Source organism: Trachurus japonicus, chromosome 7 (assembly GCF_045865225.1).
Source record: "Trachurus japonicus isolate A0001 chromosome 7, Traja_1.0".
Taxonomy (NCBI): Eukaryota; Metazoa; Chordata; class Actinopteri; order Carangiformes; family Carangidae; genus Trachurus; species Trachurus japonicus.
In genome coordinates, this window is record NC_140913.1 from 15,014,047 (window position 1) to 15,030,141 (window position 16,095).

At 42.3% G+C, this 16,095-nt stretch overlaps 1 protein-coding gene across 1 annotated transcript; it reads left to right on the forward strand.

The window, feature by feature from the left end:
• The first annotated feature begins 857 nt into the window (after positions 1–857).
• arih2 (ariadne homolog 2 (Drosophila)) lies at positions 858–14,939 on the forward strand. Its single transcript, XM_085781404.1, has 15 exons — positions 858–1,023; positions 4,523–5,075; positions 5,836–5,903; positions 6,128–6,200; positions 6,376–6,517; positions 8,838–8,959; positions 9,930–10,039; positions 10,190–10,307; positions 10,419–10,469; positions 10,613–10,634; positions 11,371–11,522; positions 11,727–11,870; positions 12,560–12,628; positions 12,724–12,849; positions 13,431–14,939. Exons 2-15 carry the CDS (start codon positions 4,809–4,811, stop codon positions 13,500–13,502), a joined length of 1,536 nt encoding a protein of 511 aa, XP_085637530.1. The 5' UTR covers positions 858–1,023; positions 4,523–4,808; the 3' UTR covers positions 13,503–14,939.
• The last annotated feature ends 1,156 nt before the right edge of the window (positions 14,940–16,095 follow it).

A 16,095-nucleotide genomic window follows, 5' to 3' on the forward strand; every position in this document is an offset into this window, starting at 1 on the left:
CCTGATAGTGACTGAGCTTAAATCAAAGTTGTTAAAGTTTTGCAAGAATTTGTCAAAGTGAAAATTCACAATCAATAATCTGGGTGTAGTTTTTCACCCCTAACGACTTTCAGTGATATTTTGTGTATAAACAGCAGCATCAGCACCATTAGGTGATGCATCCTCCTGCTCAGCTACTCAGACCAATTACCAGTGCATTAACCCAGGGCCTCGACCCACCGCTCCTCTCAGAGACTCGGCAGAGTCATGCATTGTTTATAAAAACATCAGTCATACACCTGCAGACCTGAAACTCTGTGAGCTCTGTTTTCACTGTAGAGCTACAACACCTGCAACCACAGCCCAGCCTGTTACACCTAGAAGGGAGGAAGTGCCAACAGAGAGATGTAGACCTGCAGATCTATGATGATAATATCATTTAAAAATACAGGCCTGTCTTCATTACTTACTTAGTATAGTTGAGAGAGACTGGAAATGGGGAGGCAGAGAGATTTTCACCAAATATAAACAGTACACAGGCATTTGACTTGGTGACAAGAGCACAAGAGGATACAAATAAGCAAAACACACAGTTAACACAACAAGACTAAATTAACAATAAGAAAATAAAATGTAAAAGTAGGGGGATGGCAAAAATGCAATTATGTGCCATCAAAAGTGTCTATCTATCTATCTATCTATCTATCTATCTATCTATCTATCTATCTATCTATCTATCGGTTGGACTCAAAGTGATGTTGCTCCATCCTACATCTGATGTATTGATGGACAGCCCTGATGCATGAGGTGAAGCTGCTGCATCCTGCCTGTGGAAAAAGGAGGCATAAGGAGGGGGAGGAGGAGGAGAGGGGAGGCCGGCAGGAGAAATGCGGATGTGTCGTCACTGATAAGTGGCTCTGTATCGGTCCACCTTCCGCCTACCGACCAACCAGCCGAGCACAGTGTGAATCGCTCCTTGGATTTCCCTGACACAAACACGTCTCCTGGCCGTCACCGCCGACCGAGCCGAGGCTGCTACCACAGGTAAACACCTCCGGCCTTGACCCGGGGAAATGACCGCGGCTGCCGTGTAAATGTGTGTGTTCAGTCCCGGGCTCCGGAGGGCCTTGTTTACATCTCAATCCCCGGACTAGAGTGGGCGAGAGGCGGAGAGGCGCAGCGGGGGGCAGCGTGAAGGGGGAGGCTGTCCGGGCTGGACGCTGTGTTGTCAATTCTTGTTAAAATTACGCTGTTAAGTTTTTCTAGAAAACTTTTGCGAGTTTATTGTGGAGGCATCTCGCAGTTTTAAGCCGCCAACCCTCGGTGCTGTGGCATGCCGTCACTCCGCGGCTGGATGTAGCTGCCAGCGCGTTAGCCGGGGAGCTAACCCGGGCTAACAGAGAGCTAGCCCGTTAGCCGGGTTAGCCCGGCTTTGGCTACGACTTTCACGGCCGTTTTCAGCTTCGGCCCCGTAGTCGGTCCCAAATACCCTTGTTCAGCCACAACCAAGCCGGTCTGTGCTTTGCTCAACACCGTACCCCCCCTCTCCTCCCACCCAGGACACGGCAGCAGACCTGCGCTGAGCCGCCGTGATACATTAGCCCGACTGGATGTGTGTCACCCAGTTTGCTGCCTATTTTTAGCCCGGACCAGGCGGAATGTGAGCAGTCGTCTGTCGCTGGGCTGGCACCGGCACCGGGGCCGGCTGGCTGGTTTCCCTCCCCGGCTAACCTTGTTTTCTATCCAGGTGGATATTTGCGAAGTCACATTTGAAGCCCGGTGCCAGAAAGACTGCGAGTGTGTCACAGATGACCGGGTGAGACACGTCTGACAGGCGTGCCACCGTCCAGGGCTGGACAGTAACTAAGTACTTTTACTTGACTACTGTTCTTATATATTAGTAGAGTATTATCAAGTGTGTGGTCTTTATTTGAGTGTTATCCTGTTTGGAAACTTGTGACTTATTCCATGGCACTTTAGGACTTCCTCCTGACCCACCAAATCTCTATGAAGAGCTCTTATTTTAAAACAGCTTATAAGACAGTGAATTAATTTTCTTTAAATTTGAATGTGATAGATCATACACTGTGAACCAGCCGGTCGTGTGTGATTCTTTCTGTCAGTGTCTCCACAAGGCTTCATTAGATAAACATGACGCAGAAGATAAACCAGAGGCCATGATCTGATCAGGAATCTGCGTTTGAGGTTGTTGGAAATAAACAAAGATTAGTTTAGCTGAGGCTGACTGATTACCCCCTGGTGTAGAAATTACACTGTGACGGTTTGTGTTTTCCTTGTCCTTAAAGCTAAAGCATCTTCAGCTAAGCCTCTGAACGGTGACATTAGGTCTTAACTCATACCTTGTGTCCTGCACGTGTTTAACAGATCAACAACACTGTAGGCCACAGACGACCACTGTGACGTATGTGAGCAAGCACCGGTTTGAAATCGTGTCTTTGAGAAGTTCAGTCCAAACCTAGAGGCAGAAGTAGCGACGCATCGAGACACAAGAAGGGGAGAAATAATGAGAAGATGTCATTTGTTTATCATGTTGAAAAGCAGAGAGTCACATGGTGAGTGGAGGAGGCAGAGTCGTCTTCAGAGTCTGCAACCAAAATGTACAGTTTGTCCTCAGGTTAATTGAAATAAACAAAGTTTACGAGCTGCCTTCGCTGCTAACACACACTGCATCTTTCGGTATATGGAAGAGACATGGTTGTGTAATGAAAGAGGGTGGATGAAACAGTCAGACGGTTGCGAGCAGCTTCCTGGTGGCTCTAACAGCTCTGCTGCAGAGCTGGACAACAATGTTTTAAGTGTTCAAGAGGAGCATTGTTTTGAAAGGTTGGAACAAAGTTTGAGAGATGTTTTAGCTTATCACTAAATTATCACAGGGTGTGTTGTGCAATTCATTCTGCTGCTCTGATTGGCTTTATTCAGTGAACTACTTGCATTTTTATCTACAAGATCAAACCAGTATTAAAATTCGCCGTGACCTCCCAGTCAAAGTGTTTTTATATCTCCCAATCGTTTTAAGTGGAGTGAGATCCAGTCAGTCAACATTAACAATTCCTAATGTCCCTCTAATATACGAATAACCAGAGCTGCACTGTGACTCTTTTGGGCAGATGTTGAGATCTCAGTGTGAAAACGGTGTAAAAATGCAGCCTGTTGGTTCCACAACACTGACGGAGTTACACTGATCAACAATGGGACACATTTTACCTGCTTCTGTGATTTGAATATTTAGACTCAGTGAGTTTAATAGTGCAGTTCTGCTAATAAATAATGGGAAAACACAGTGCTGAGCTGGACTGTGTGCAGAAGTAGTGGGGTTGGATTAGATTCTCAGCTTTCTGTGCAGATCTTTAGCATTTTTTGTGCATTTAAATTATACAGTTTGTCATGTATTGTCTTCACTCCGCTGTTAGAAATAAGCAGGAGGGGAAAGACTTAATGAATAAACGTAAAATATCTTATGACCATAGCTTTTCAGTGTTATGTACGAGGTTCTCTGAGTTGTGGCCTTTGACCCTTTGGCCCTGTGATGCACCTCCTCTGCACTGCAGATGTCTGAGCTCCCGGTCTCTGAGGAACATCTGTAGCCAGTCTGATTGTTTGGGGCTTCCCTCCTCTGCCGCGCAGCCTTTGAGAAGTTGAGATGGATTATCTTCAGTGGACTCGAGGCTCTGATTCACGGCAGCTCTGTAAACTCATCTCGAAGATTTCTAGAGACACCATCACATTCAGAACAAAGTCGATGTTTGGCAGCTGAACCACAGTGTTGTATTTCAACTTATCTGAACTTGATGCCTTTTAGCTTTGATATTTCCTGATAAGGTTTTTATTGATTGATTGTGCGTGAAGCCAGCAATGCAGCTGCATATAAGCTGCATATGCAAAACACTTTACATTGTAGTTACATGGGCAGATATTGTGATTTCAGTGTGAATGGTCTTTTTTTTTTTCTTTTTTTTTAATCCGATGTGATGTTTGATGGGACTCGTACCAAACAAACATGTACTTTTAGAGTATGTTATGTTGTCCAGGGTGTCTCCTTAACAGCACAACACTTACGGTGCTGATATTGCGCAACAGTGTCGTAACACATTTTGCCCATTTATCAAAAACAAAATTGCAGCTCCTTCAGTTTGGATATTGCATTTGGCCATATGATCACATTGTGATTGATTTTTAGAATTGTTTATTGTGATATTATATTTCTGTTTTGGTGAGAAAACCTTTATGTACCATACTATAAAGTGTTGTGAGCCACTTACATGGACTTAAGCAAATATTTAAACGTTTAATTTACGAGTCTGTCTCTCTGTCATGATGACGGAGTAATGTCACAGGTGATGTCACTGGTTTGACGTCTTCAGTTGATAAATTAAATGTAATGAAATTAAAAGACTCATCAAGAGCAGCAAAACAACTTTCACTGACATGTTTTTTTTCTTGTCTTCCTGTTTCTTTTCCTCATTCCTTTCTCTTTCTCTGATCTGTCACGTCTCTCTGTCTCTTCTCCCCCCTTTGTCTCCAGTCTTCTTCTCTCTCTCACGTCAGACCGCCCTGTAACCAGCTTCCAGATGACTGACGGGGAGTGTGACTTCTTCTGCTTCTTCCGCTGCTGCTGAGCGCGCTCCGTACGCGCCTCACTCCAGAGGGCAGCGTGTCTCTGAGGAGTGAAACTAGCAGGTGGAAAGGGGGTGGGCTGGGAGAAGTGGGAAGGCGCGGCTTCAGAAAAGCCATTTTAGCCAATCGGACCGCTAGTATCCGACAGGTAGGCAGAGCGTCTACCTGTCCGGGGGACTGATTCAGTCGACTTGATGTCTGTGGACATGAACAGCCAGGCGTCGGACAGCAACGAGGAAGACTTCGGGGTGAACTCTGAAGAGGAGGACGATGAGGACGATGGCGGAGAGGAGGAGGACCAGGGCGACATCGCGGGCTACTATGAAGGCGTGGCCAGCGATGTGGAGCAACAGGGCGCCGACTCGTTTGACCCGGAGGAGTACCAGTTCACGTGCCTGACGTACAAAGAGAGTCAACGGGTGCTGACGGAGGAGGTCAACACTGTGGCTGCTGCACTGAAGGTGAGAGAGAGAAACAAGCTTCAACACACATCTAACACTTCCACACACACACACCCCAAAAAACCGAAGTGTGATGAGACCGACGTAGGTTTTAATTAGGAAAACCGTTGAACAGGAGGAGCTGGTTCTCTGCTCAGTTCTGTTCACATGAAGACACTTTCAGATGAAACTCCCTCCAATCCCAGAAAAACAAATCTCCTCTGTGACCCCGATGGAAACATCATTAGGTCGAAGGTGAAGGAGAACTCGTCCTCATTCAGGAGAAGAATCTGAGTGTAAACTAAACAAACACGTTGATAATGAATCCTTCATGAACCACAGAAATGACCAGGACTAAAATGTTGAACAAAGAAAACATGACAAAAAAACTTAAACCGAGAAAGTTGAATCATCGAAATGATGATAAACTGGGGCATGTATAGCTTTGCTGCGTGTTATTCCCCCTCTCCCTCTCTACCCATTTCCTGTCTCTCTCCAGCTGTCCTGTCAAAATAAAGGCAGGAAAGCCCAGAAAAATACTTAAAAAAATTATGATGATAATAATAAACTAGAAATAAAGAACAGTTAGAAGTAACATATCAGAGGAATAAACAAACAACGAAAAAACACAATAAAAGTGCACAAAATGAAGCTTCCTGTTACTTATTTCATTAAACCTTCAGTTTGTGTAATAATGTAAAAGGAGGAGAGTCGCCTGTTTGTCAGTGAAAAGTGACAGACTCTCTCTGTCTCTCTTTTGTCTCTTTTCTCTCTCTCTCAGGTTTTACCAGCAGTAGCTAAACTGATCCTGGTGCATTTTCACTGGCATGTTTCACAGATATTGGACAGGTATGTTTCCTCCTCTATCTCTCTCTTTTCTTTGTCCCTGTCTTCTCCCATTAATCCTCCTCTCCTGTCCTCTCCTCATAGTCTCCTCTACTTCCTCCCCTTCGCTCTTCTCAGATCTTCAGTTATTCCTCATCTTTCTTCCTCTTTCTCTTCTTCTCAGTCTTCTTAACTCTCTGTGTCTCTTGTCCTGTGCTGACTCCTGGTTCTGTCCATGTCTTCCTCAGAAATAAGTCCAACTCGTCTCTGATGTTGTCCGATGCTCTGGTGCAGCCCAGCAGCAGCTGCAGAACAGTCACTGTGAGTAACAGACACAATAAACACAAAGCTTTGTTTTAATTCACAAGGCTCAGATACAGTATTTCTTTGTCTAATTTTAGTTTTTATGATTATTATAATTATCGTTGTTATGTATTTCATGTGTGTTTGAGGATGGGACACTAACGTTTCAATTGTGTGGTTGTGTGTGTTTCAGGCCCCTCAGTCCCTCCAGTGTGGTGTGTGTCTACAGGTTGTACGGAGAGACTCCCTGCTGGCTCTGCCCTGTCAGCACTCCTTCTGCAAAGCATGCTGGGAGCAGCACTGCACTGTGCTGGTCAAAGATGGCATGGGAGTGGGTGAGTAAAAGGGAGACAGAGAGAATGTGTGTGTTTGTGTGCATCTGTGTAGTCATCAAAGCTGGTATTAGAGCGGGTGACTCACACTCTGATCTGAGCTCCCAAGTGTGTGTTGGTGTGTCTCTACACTCTGTGTGTGTCCACTCAGGGTTTCATCACAGCTTCAGCCTTCCTGTCCAACCTTCAGTGTTTTGTAGTCGAGACCAAACAGTATAAAAATGTAACACCTCAATCACAGTGACCAATAACAGTTATCAGGTTATTGTTGTTGAAATATTCAGAACATAACAAAACATAATCTGAGGTCAATTCACCAAGTGTATATTTGGATTTTAACTAGGGCTGCAACTAACAATTATTGTACGGTAATTATCGATTAGTATGTTGATTATTTAAATGATTGGTCAATAAAATGTAAAAATTGAAAAATTTCAATCAGTGTTTCTCAAACCAGAAGATGACATCCTCAAATGTCTTGTTTTGTCCACAAACCACAGAGATATTAAGTTTCTTGTCATAAAGGAACAAAGAAACCAGAAATATTCACATTTAAGAAGCTGAAATCAGAGAATTTGGACTTTGTTTTCTTAGAAAACTACTCAAACCGATTATTCCATTATCAAAATAGTTGAATAGTTGATTAATTTAATAATTGATTATTGTTCGATTAATCAATTAATTGTTGCAGCTCTAATTTGAACATTAGAATAAAAAGTTAAAAACAAACACCAACACATCTGTGGATCAGCCCTGTTACAACTGCAACCATGTTTTCACTGACACATAACAAACCCACATTGTTGAGACTAAGATTAGTCTAATTATAGTAATCACGGTAATGAACAACGGTTATAGTGATGATGAAAATGTACACAGTGATAGTAACGTTATGTGATTTTACTGTGAGACCAGTAACTGTTATTGTCTCTGCAGACCGGCGGTTTAACGAGCTGATCCGAGTGTAATGACAGAAAAACACTGGCTACATGTTCGTCCTCAGCTGTTTGTTGACGTGTTTGTTTGTAAAAATCCAACGGCAGCTCGTGACTCTGGAGATCAGTGAGGTGTGATACGAGGCTCTGATGACTCCATCTGCTGTGAAATGTTAGCAGGCTCCTGCAGCAGCCTCATGAGTGTGTGTGTGTGTGTGTGTGTAGAGTTCGCCTGTGTGTGCTGGTGTCAGCAGGAGAGCAGATGGGCGTGTGGGTGTGAGCAGTTTCTGTACAGTTTACTGTAATGTGCGTGGTACAGTGAGTGCGTCCTCTCCTTTAGCTGTCTGTCTGTCTGTCTGTGTGTGTCCATGTGTGACCCTGTTGGTAACATCTGTCTGATAAAGTGTGTCCATGTAACCGAGACCTTGCGAGTCTGATGGGTTTCATTATCAGTCGGACCGAGGACGCATCTATGACAACAGATAAACCTGCTTCACTCTCTGGGTCACTGTAACACTAGCGACCAACAACACAAGTTACACAACACAACCACACAGATGCACAGCTACAGAGGAGTTTTCTCAGTCTCAGACAAAGTTTAGATGATGTGTCGTTTCCTTGTTGCAGCTTGTGGAGGATGTACTGTCGTGTAACGGTGCAAACCTCAGTTCTGAATCATGGTTCGGTTTGTTTTCAGTACAGTGTGGGAAATAGATTTTACATTTTTTTATGGATCTGTGAACAAAAAGCTGTAATTATAAACTTGTGAACATGTAATTTAGTCAGTGATAAACAACAGTTCATCACTGACTTGTTTTTTGAACTCAAGAAATTAGTATAAAGACACATCTCGTTATTAAAGGGATAGTTCACCCAAAATTCTAATTTCACTCATTATCTACTCACCCTCATGTCAACTAAGAGCTGTGAGAAGAGAGTCCTCCGTGCCTTCTCTGAGTTACGGGGGAGGGTCCGCGCAGCAGTATAACCGGCTGAACAATTTCTCATGTCGGGGCTTCAATACAAGAGCGACATTACAGACGAGCTATATGGAGGTATTTGGATGTTCTTTGGTGTGTCTTTTTGGATGAAGAAAAGTGAGCACCATTCACAACCATTATATGGACAAATACTGCTGCGCGGACCCCCCTGTAATTCAGAAAAGGCACGGGGGACTTTGAAAATTCTCACAGCTCTTAGTCGACATGAGGGTGAGTAGATAATGAGTGAAATTTGAATTTTGGGTGAACTATCCCTTTAAACATTTTGATGTCTAAGTAACACAAACATATGAACTCACTTCATGAATATTGTGAACATTGCTTCTCCTGTGTCTGTGATTCAGGACTCTTCATATTGTGTGCATGTGTGTGTGTTTGTGTGCTCAGGTATCTCGTGTATGGCTCAGGAATGTTCCCTGCAGATGCCTGAAGACTTTGTCCTGCCGCTGCTGCCAGGAGAGGAGCTGAAGGACAAATACAGACGCTACCTCTTCAGAGACTACGTTGAGGTCTGTCTGTCCATCTGTGTGTGTGTGTGTGTGTGTGTGTGCGCAGGTTATGCGTCATACTATGATGAGACGTCAGAGTTATGTGGAGAGTGAGTGAGGAACTCTGAGACCTTGTGTTTGTTTCAACAAGTGAATGTTTAAATCCGCAACGTTTAAAGCGGAATCATCTCTCATTCTTCACTCTCTAAGTTTGATCTTTCACTTTTATCTCTTGTTTTTATCTGGGCCTGTTCCCTGACTAACTCAGACTGTCAGGCAGTGAAATAGTAGCTGGTGATATGTGTTTTTCTGTTGTATTATTGTGCCACACGTTGATTAAATGTTATTTATAAATGAACTGATTCAACTCCACATGAGACGGACGCAGACAAATCTACTGCACACGTTCTCGACCTGTCCAAGGTTCCTCCAGTTGTGACAGTTTGATACTTAATCTAAAATACAACAAGAACAATTGGATCCATCTCCTCTCAGCGCTTTATTCAGTATCACATGATGTCACATCTAAACTGTCACAAGTCCATCACGCTGCTCTCTCTACGTAGATGAGATGTTTACTGACAATATTTTATGCAATTTGGCAGCCATCATTGACTATTGTGGAGGAAACAGAAGCAGAGAACATGATTTCATAAGATTGGTATTGCCCCCCTCTGGCAACTATTGTGAAGGACAGATTTTCTTTTCTTTCTCCCAGCAACATAGTTATGGTAGTTGGGTGGGAGAGTGGAGTGGACTCTCCATGCAGGATTAGATGCAATGGTCTGTGTGTGTGTGTGTGTGTATATATGTCAGCTTTAGAGCACAGTGTCAAAGTTTCATCACAACCATGTTCCTTTTTTGTTATTTGAGTGAAATTATCTTTTATCAAGATCAAAACTAAGTGAAATCTTCCAGCTCAGGCCTCGTTGAGGTGGAGCAGCTCTGTACGTCGTCCTAATGATGCGTTCATGTACCTCTGTGACCTCAGAGTCACTTCCAGTTGCAGTTGTGTCCGGGCGCCGACTGTCCCATCGTCATCAAGGTGCAGGAGCCGCGGGCACGCAGGGTGCAGTGTAGCCGCTGCAGTGAAGTCTTCTGGTAGGACACACTCACACACACATCACAGAAAATTACAAAACACTTTTTAAAATTTCTTTTTTTGATTGTTTTTCTGCTGTTCAGTGTAAATCTGCATTGTAATATAAACTATGAATGATTGAGTGCTGTGATTCTCTCTCTTTGCCTCAGTTTTAAATGCCGTCAGATGTACCATGCTCCCACAGACTGTGCAACCATCCGAAAATGGCTGACCAAATGCGCCGACGACTCAGAGACGGCCAACTACATCAGCGCACACACTAAAGATGTATGAGGACAAACAAACACACACACACACACACAGTTTTAATGTGAACAAACACAGCTTGTAACCGTCGCCTCAATCATCAGACTGAAATGATGCGTGTCTCTCCTCCAGTGTCCTAAGTGCAATATCTGCATTGAGAAGAACGGCGGGTGCAATCACATGGTGAGTCAGAGCTGAGCATCACACTCACCCAGACAACAGGAGCATGACTCACACTCAGTTGTGTCAAATCAACCACTACATTGTGTCTCACATGTTTCTGGTTCATTGATTAACTTCCTCCTGTGTTTTTGTGTTTGTTGCAGCAATGCTCCAAGTGTAAACACGGTGAGTAGTATCTCACACACACATCTTGTCCACCAGTCAAAGGACAAGACCAGACACAACTGAACATTTGAGGAAGTGAGATGAGATGATTTGGAAGAAACCAAGTCTTCAGTTGAGCTCTGTGGGATCAGCAACACTCAGTTCAGCCAGACCGGTTAAGACAAAACCTCAGTTCAACCACAGCCAACATAAGTCTAGGTCAACTGTAGAGTTGAGCTGCACCGTCACACAGACACTCACTGTGTCTCTACAGCAGTGGTTCCCAACCTTTTTTAGCTCGTGACCTCATTTTGACATTACAAATATCTCGCGACCCTGTTAATCAAGATACACCAGCTCATTCTTATATGCTGCATTTTATTTAAACACGATTTATATTCGAGAAAGTGAAAGTATAGAATACAGTTGTTTAAGACTGTGTGTGGTGTTTTTAATCATAATTCTAAAAAGAATAGTAATTAGTTAAAAAATATATTTTTATCAGTAATTTTTTTTAATCAATTACTAGACATTTCAGGCGACCCCATTTGAATTTCAGGCGACCCCACGTGGGGTCCCGACCCCAAGGTTGAAAAACACTGCTCTACAGTGTCTCTGTCTCCACCTGCAGCAGCTGCAGTGGTTAAAAACATCTTCATATTATTTCATGTCAGTGTCACATTAAGATTATTTGTTTTATGTATGTTGAAGTGGGCTGAACATTGCTCTTACCATACTGTGTGTGTGTTTGACACAGACTTCTGCTGGATGTGTCTCGGAGACTGGAAGACTCACGGCAGTGAATACTACGAGTGCAGCCGCTACAAAGAAAATCCTGATATAGTGAACCAGAGCCAACAGGCTCAGGCCAGAGAGGCCCTCAAGAAATACCTCTTCTACTTTGAGAGGGTGAGAGTCCCGAGTTTCTGTTGTTCGTCCATTCAAATAACATGAAATTAAAATTTTATAGGCAGGTTTTTTTAACCTATATAGCTAAGAGTAAAAGCCTGTCTGAACTTGATGGTTTTTGGTGTTGTTGAGGCGGAAACTCGTTTTAATTCCCTGTGGCTTCAGTCCTAAATTAAGAAATATTGTTGTTCATTTTCTCTTTAGTGGGAGAATCACAACAAGTCTCTGCAGCTGGAGGCTCAAACGTACCAGCGGATCCAGGAGAAGATCCAGGAGAGAGTGATGAACAACCTGGGAACCTGGATCGACTGGCAATACCTGCACAACGCTGCAAAGCTGCTGGCTAAGGTAGGTTCAGTGTGAGCACTGACGGTGGTGCAGAGACCCAGTCTGGTGTCAACACTCAGGATCAGTGTCAGTGCAGAGATTTGGCTCTTTCAGGAAATCTCCTCCTCCTTTGTCCTTTGCACTTGTTTGTAGCTCTTTACAAACTCACAGCAACAGACCTGTTTCAGAACATACAAACTGTATAGGGGTCAGTGACAAATAATAAAAAAAAAAATTTTTAAATAGATAAATGTCATTAAAAATGCCATTTGAACTTGAACAAAAATCAGACTGAATGTCCTGAAAATATCAAATGGATAAATATTAGATATTTTACCCACCTACAGTCGACGTAAGGGTACATATAAGACATTAAAATGAAGTAGATTTTTTTTTGCTGTATTTCTATATTTCAATTTTAATGCATTTTAGCAACACTAGACACAACATCCTAAAAACACTGCTTCTGTTTTAAATAATAAGTGACAAATTATGTAAAATCTGTCAAGAAACATAGTGTTGCATTGCATAAAGTGAATCACATTTATTCCAAATTTGAGTCCAGATTTATTTTCCTGTATATAGTCAGATTTTTATGAAAAAATACTGGTTACACCACTTGATCTTGGGTTGCATCACGTGACGTCAATGACCCATAAACCAGTGCAGCTCCTCAGCTCAGCCCCCGTGTCTCTTGTCTCTGTCTCCAGTGTCGTTACACTCTGCAGTACACCTACCCTTACGCCTACTACATGGAGTCTGGCCCGCGCAAGAAGCTGGTGAGAGTCACTTGTTGTAAAAAGTTGTGAATGATGTTCTGGCCCTTTTGTGCCGTCGATCGTGTGTCTCTGACGTGTTGGACGTGTCTCTGCAGTTCGAGTACCAGCAGGCCCAGCTGGAGGCCGAGATAGAAAACCTGTCATGGAAGGTGGAGCGAGCCGACACCTACGAGAGAGGAGTGGTGGGAGGAGAGGGGGAGCTCAGCGCCAGTGACAGAGGGGTAAGAGAAAGTGATGCATGATGGGTGAAAAGAAGGTGTGTTGAACTGACCAATCAGGGAGCAGCAGGAGTGATGATGATGATGATGATTATGGAGAATTACCTGCAGTTGTAAAATTGCATCTGTCTCTATGATCCTGTTTAAAAACATCAAACTCACAGCCTCATTAGTGATGATTTAAGGATTTTTTATAAACTTATAAAAAGAATCTGGAAAAGTCTCAGTCCTTCGATTTCTTTATTTAATTTAAGATAATTAGCACTATTATTAAGACTTTTATTTCAACTCATTAAGATTCAAGCTGGTGGTGTTGCATGAAAACCATGTCCCAGAACTTCATGTGTCTGTGACGCTCATCATTAAAGCATTGGCGATGACAATTAGCCATAAATTAGCCTTAAAAGTTTCAGTTTGATAGAGGGTGAAATATTTAGATAATCTGAAATCTCTGGTGTTTGGTTCAGTTGATACAACAGAGAAACACTGGATTATTTTTTGCAGTAGTTCACTTTGTGAGTTCATTTTAGAGAATAAGAAAAACCTAAGAAGTTATAATAACAGATGGATTTTATTTTCTTCAGGATTTGGAGAATCAGATGCACATTGCTGAGCAGAGGCGACGCACACTGCTGAAGGATTTCCACGACACCTGAAGCTCCATCGTGACTGCAAAGCACCAGCATCATCCTCCTCTCTCCTACCTTTTGCTCCTCCCCTCCATGAGTCCCCCCCCCCCCTCCCTTTACCTTTGCTTCTCTTCGCTCACTGGTTTTGCTTCTTTCTTTCGTTCCCTCCTCTCGCTCCCGTATTGCTGCAGAGTCAGAGAATGGCACGATTGTATCTCTCCCTCTCATCCTCATTTACATGTTTTGGTTTCAGAGCGTCACTGTGGTTACACCTGTCGCAGTTTTTCACATCTGATCTGATCACAAAGGTCAAAGTTTGAGGTTTTGTGGAGTTTGTGAGAACAGAGACTTTTCTTTTCTTTCACATGAAACAATTAGAAAAAGAAGCGAAAGCTGTTTTAAGTGAGAGAGTCTCACAGATTTGAGTCAGATTTCTTTTCCTCCTCTGTGAGTTTGTTATGAAGCAGTTGAGGAAGATGTTTTGTTTTCCCTTAGACACGGTGCTGATTGTGGACCTGTGGTTTTGAGTGGACCATAACGACCAGCGAACCCTGTTAAACCTGTAGCACTTAACTGTGTTCAGTCAGAGCTGATGAATGAAGCTTCTGTCAGTTTCCTCTGCTCCACACTCACACGTCCATTTGCATAACTGTGTAACTGCCTCTGCCCCGGATCTGCTTTGAACAAACTTTATTACCAAGCAGCACAGGTGCAGCTCGACAGGCCAGTGAGCAGATATGAATGATAAATATGATGTCTGGTGTGTTTGCTGTGAAAAAGATGGTGACGCCATGGTTCCACGTACTCCTAAAATTACTGAAAAGAAAAAAGAAAAAAAAAATACAGTATTTTCCTACATATGATGCATGTTCATATACGCAAGATGTTATAGAAAAAGATGAATGTGACTTTTTTTAGATTTTGTCACCGATGTTTCATAATAAACACACCCCCTCCTCCCCCCTCAGGTTGTTGTTGGTGCTGCTGGTCGTTATTCACTAATTAAAACCACCGAGCTCCTTCATTCTCACTCTGGTGCTGGAACGTGATCAGCCGACGAGTCTCCACTGATCAGACGCTGTGAAGCAGCAGGTGTGACCTCAGCAGTCACTCACACTACAGCTCCGCCCACTGACACACACAAGCATGCACACACCGGCGCTCACACACTCCGCTGCAGAACATAAAACCTCACCCCCACCCACCCCCCCCTTTCCCTCTCCATCTCGTGCTCTCTCCTTTCTTTACATCCATCCTCCTCACACTGTTTTTGCTCTTTGTTTTCTCTTTTCCTCCTCTCACATCGTTCTCCACACTTTTCTTCTGGAAAATTGCTGTTGATAGATAGATCGTTTAAAAAAATGAAAAAAAATGAAAAAATACCAAAAAAAAAAATTGCTGTAATTTTCAACGGTTGTACATTAATACAGAAATAGAGTTACTGAGAGAGTTTTTAAAACCGGACACTGAGTCTTGTGTGTTCATTTCTCACACTCTCACACACACAAACACAAGCAATAAACAAATGACCATGTACTGAATAAGACGAACAAGAACTAAAGAAACACTGAAGGTTGTAAATCTGACAATATCTTATCCTAAAATGATAAGCGTACAATAGTGAAACAGAACATATTAACATGAGTTAAACAAGAGTATTAAAATAAAAACAATCCATGAAATATAGAAAGGATTAACCAGTAGAACAGTTTGTACGACAAAAATAATAGAAAGATAAATAGAGACAAAGAATTTGAAGCCAGACTAAAAAGGAAGACAAACAAAAAGTGATGTTTACAAATGAAATTGTTTGATTATCTTAAGTGATGTTTAGTTTTTATAAGACAGAAAAATTTTTGTGATTTAATAGTCCTTGTAGGGAAATGTTATTCACCACATTAATTGGAGACTCATGTGTTCCTCTTCCTGAACAGTGGAACCAGCTGGAGACTCAGATGTTTTGCAGAGTAAACATCAACTGGAAGAGTCAAAACTGCAGCTGAGACGTTTAAATACAACTTGACCATAATAAACTTCATTTGGCTCCATAAAACGACAGATACAATATTTCATATAGTAGTTGTATATTTTAAAATCTTAAGCCCAAATACTCAATGTGCCAGACACTGATATCCAATATGAAAATGTAATATATGTACATGTACTAAATTCCTGTCATGAATTATATACTGGTACATACACGTATGCAGAAACTATGCACAGAACCTATAAGACACTGGAGCTGTCTCACATTATGACATTTATATTTAGCCCATACAAATGTGTATGTTCTTACTTATATTCTTATCTTGTTTACAAAGGTTATGTTAATATATATCCATCCCAAACACAGATACAAATATATAATTATAATTTTGTAAACATGATTTTATGTTGAACATTTCATATACTGTATGTTATAAATTCATATCCTCATTATCCAGGTATACTTATAGGAGACACACTTATCACTGTTGATGTAGAGACATACATGTCATGTGCTGTATTTCTGTGTGGGATTACACTAAGGTTCAGCTGAGTCGTCACATCAGAAAATGTGAATGACAGGAGTCATTCATATTTACATCTTACATCTGTTGTTATTTCCCTTTTCCCCTCT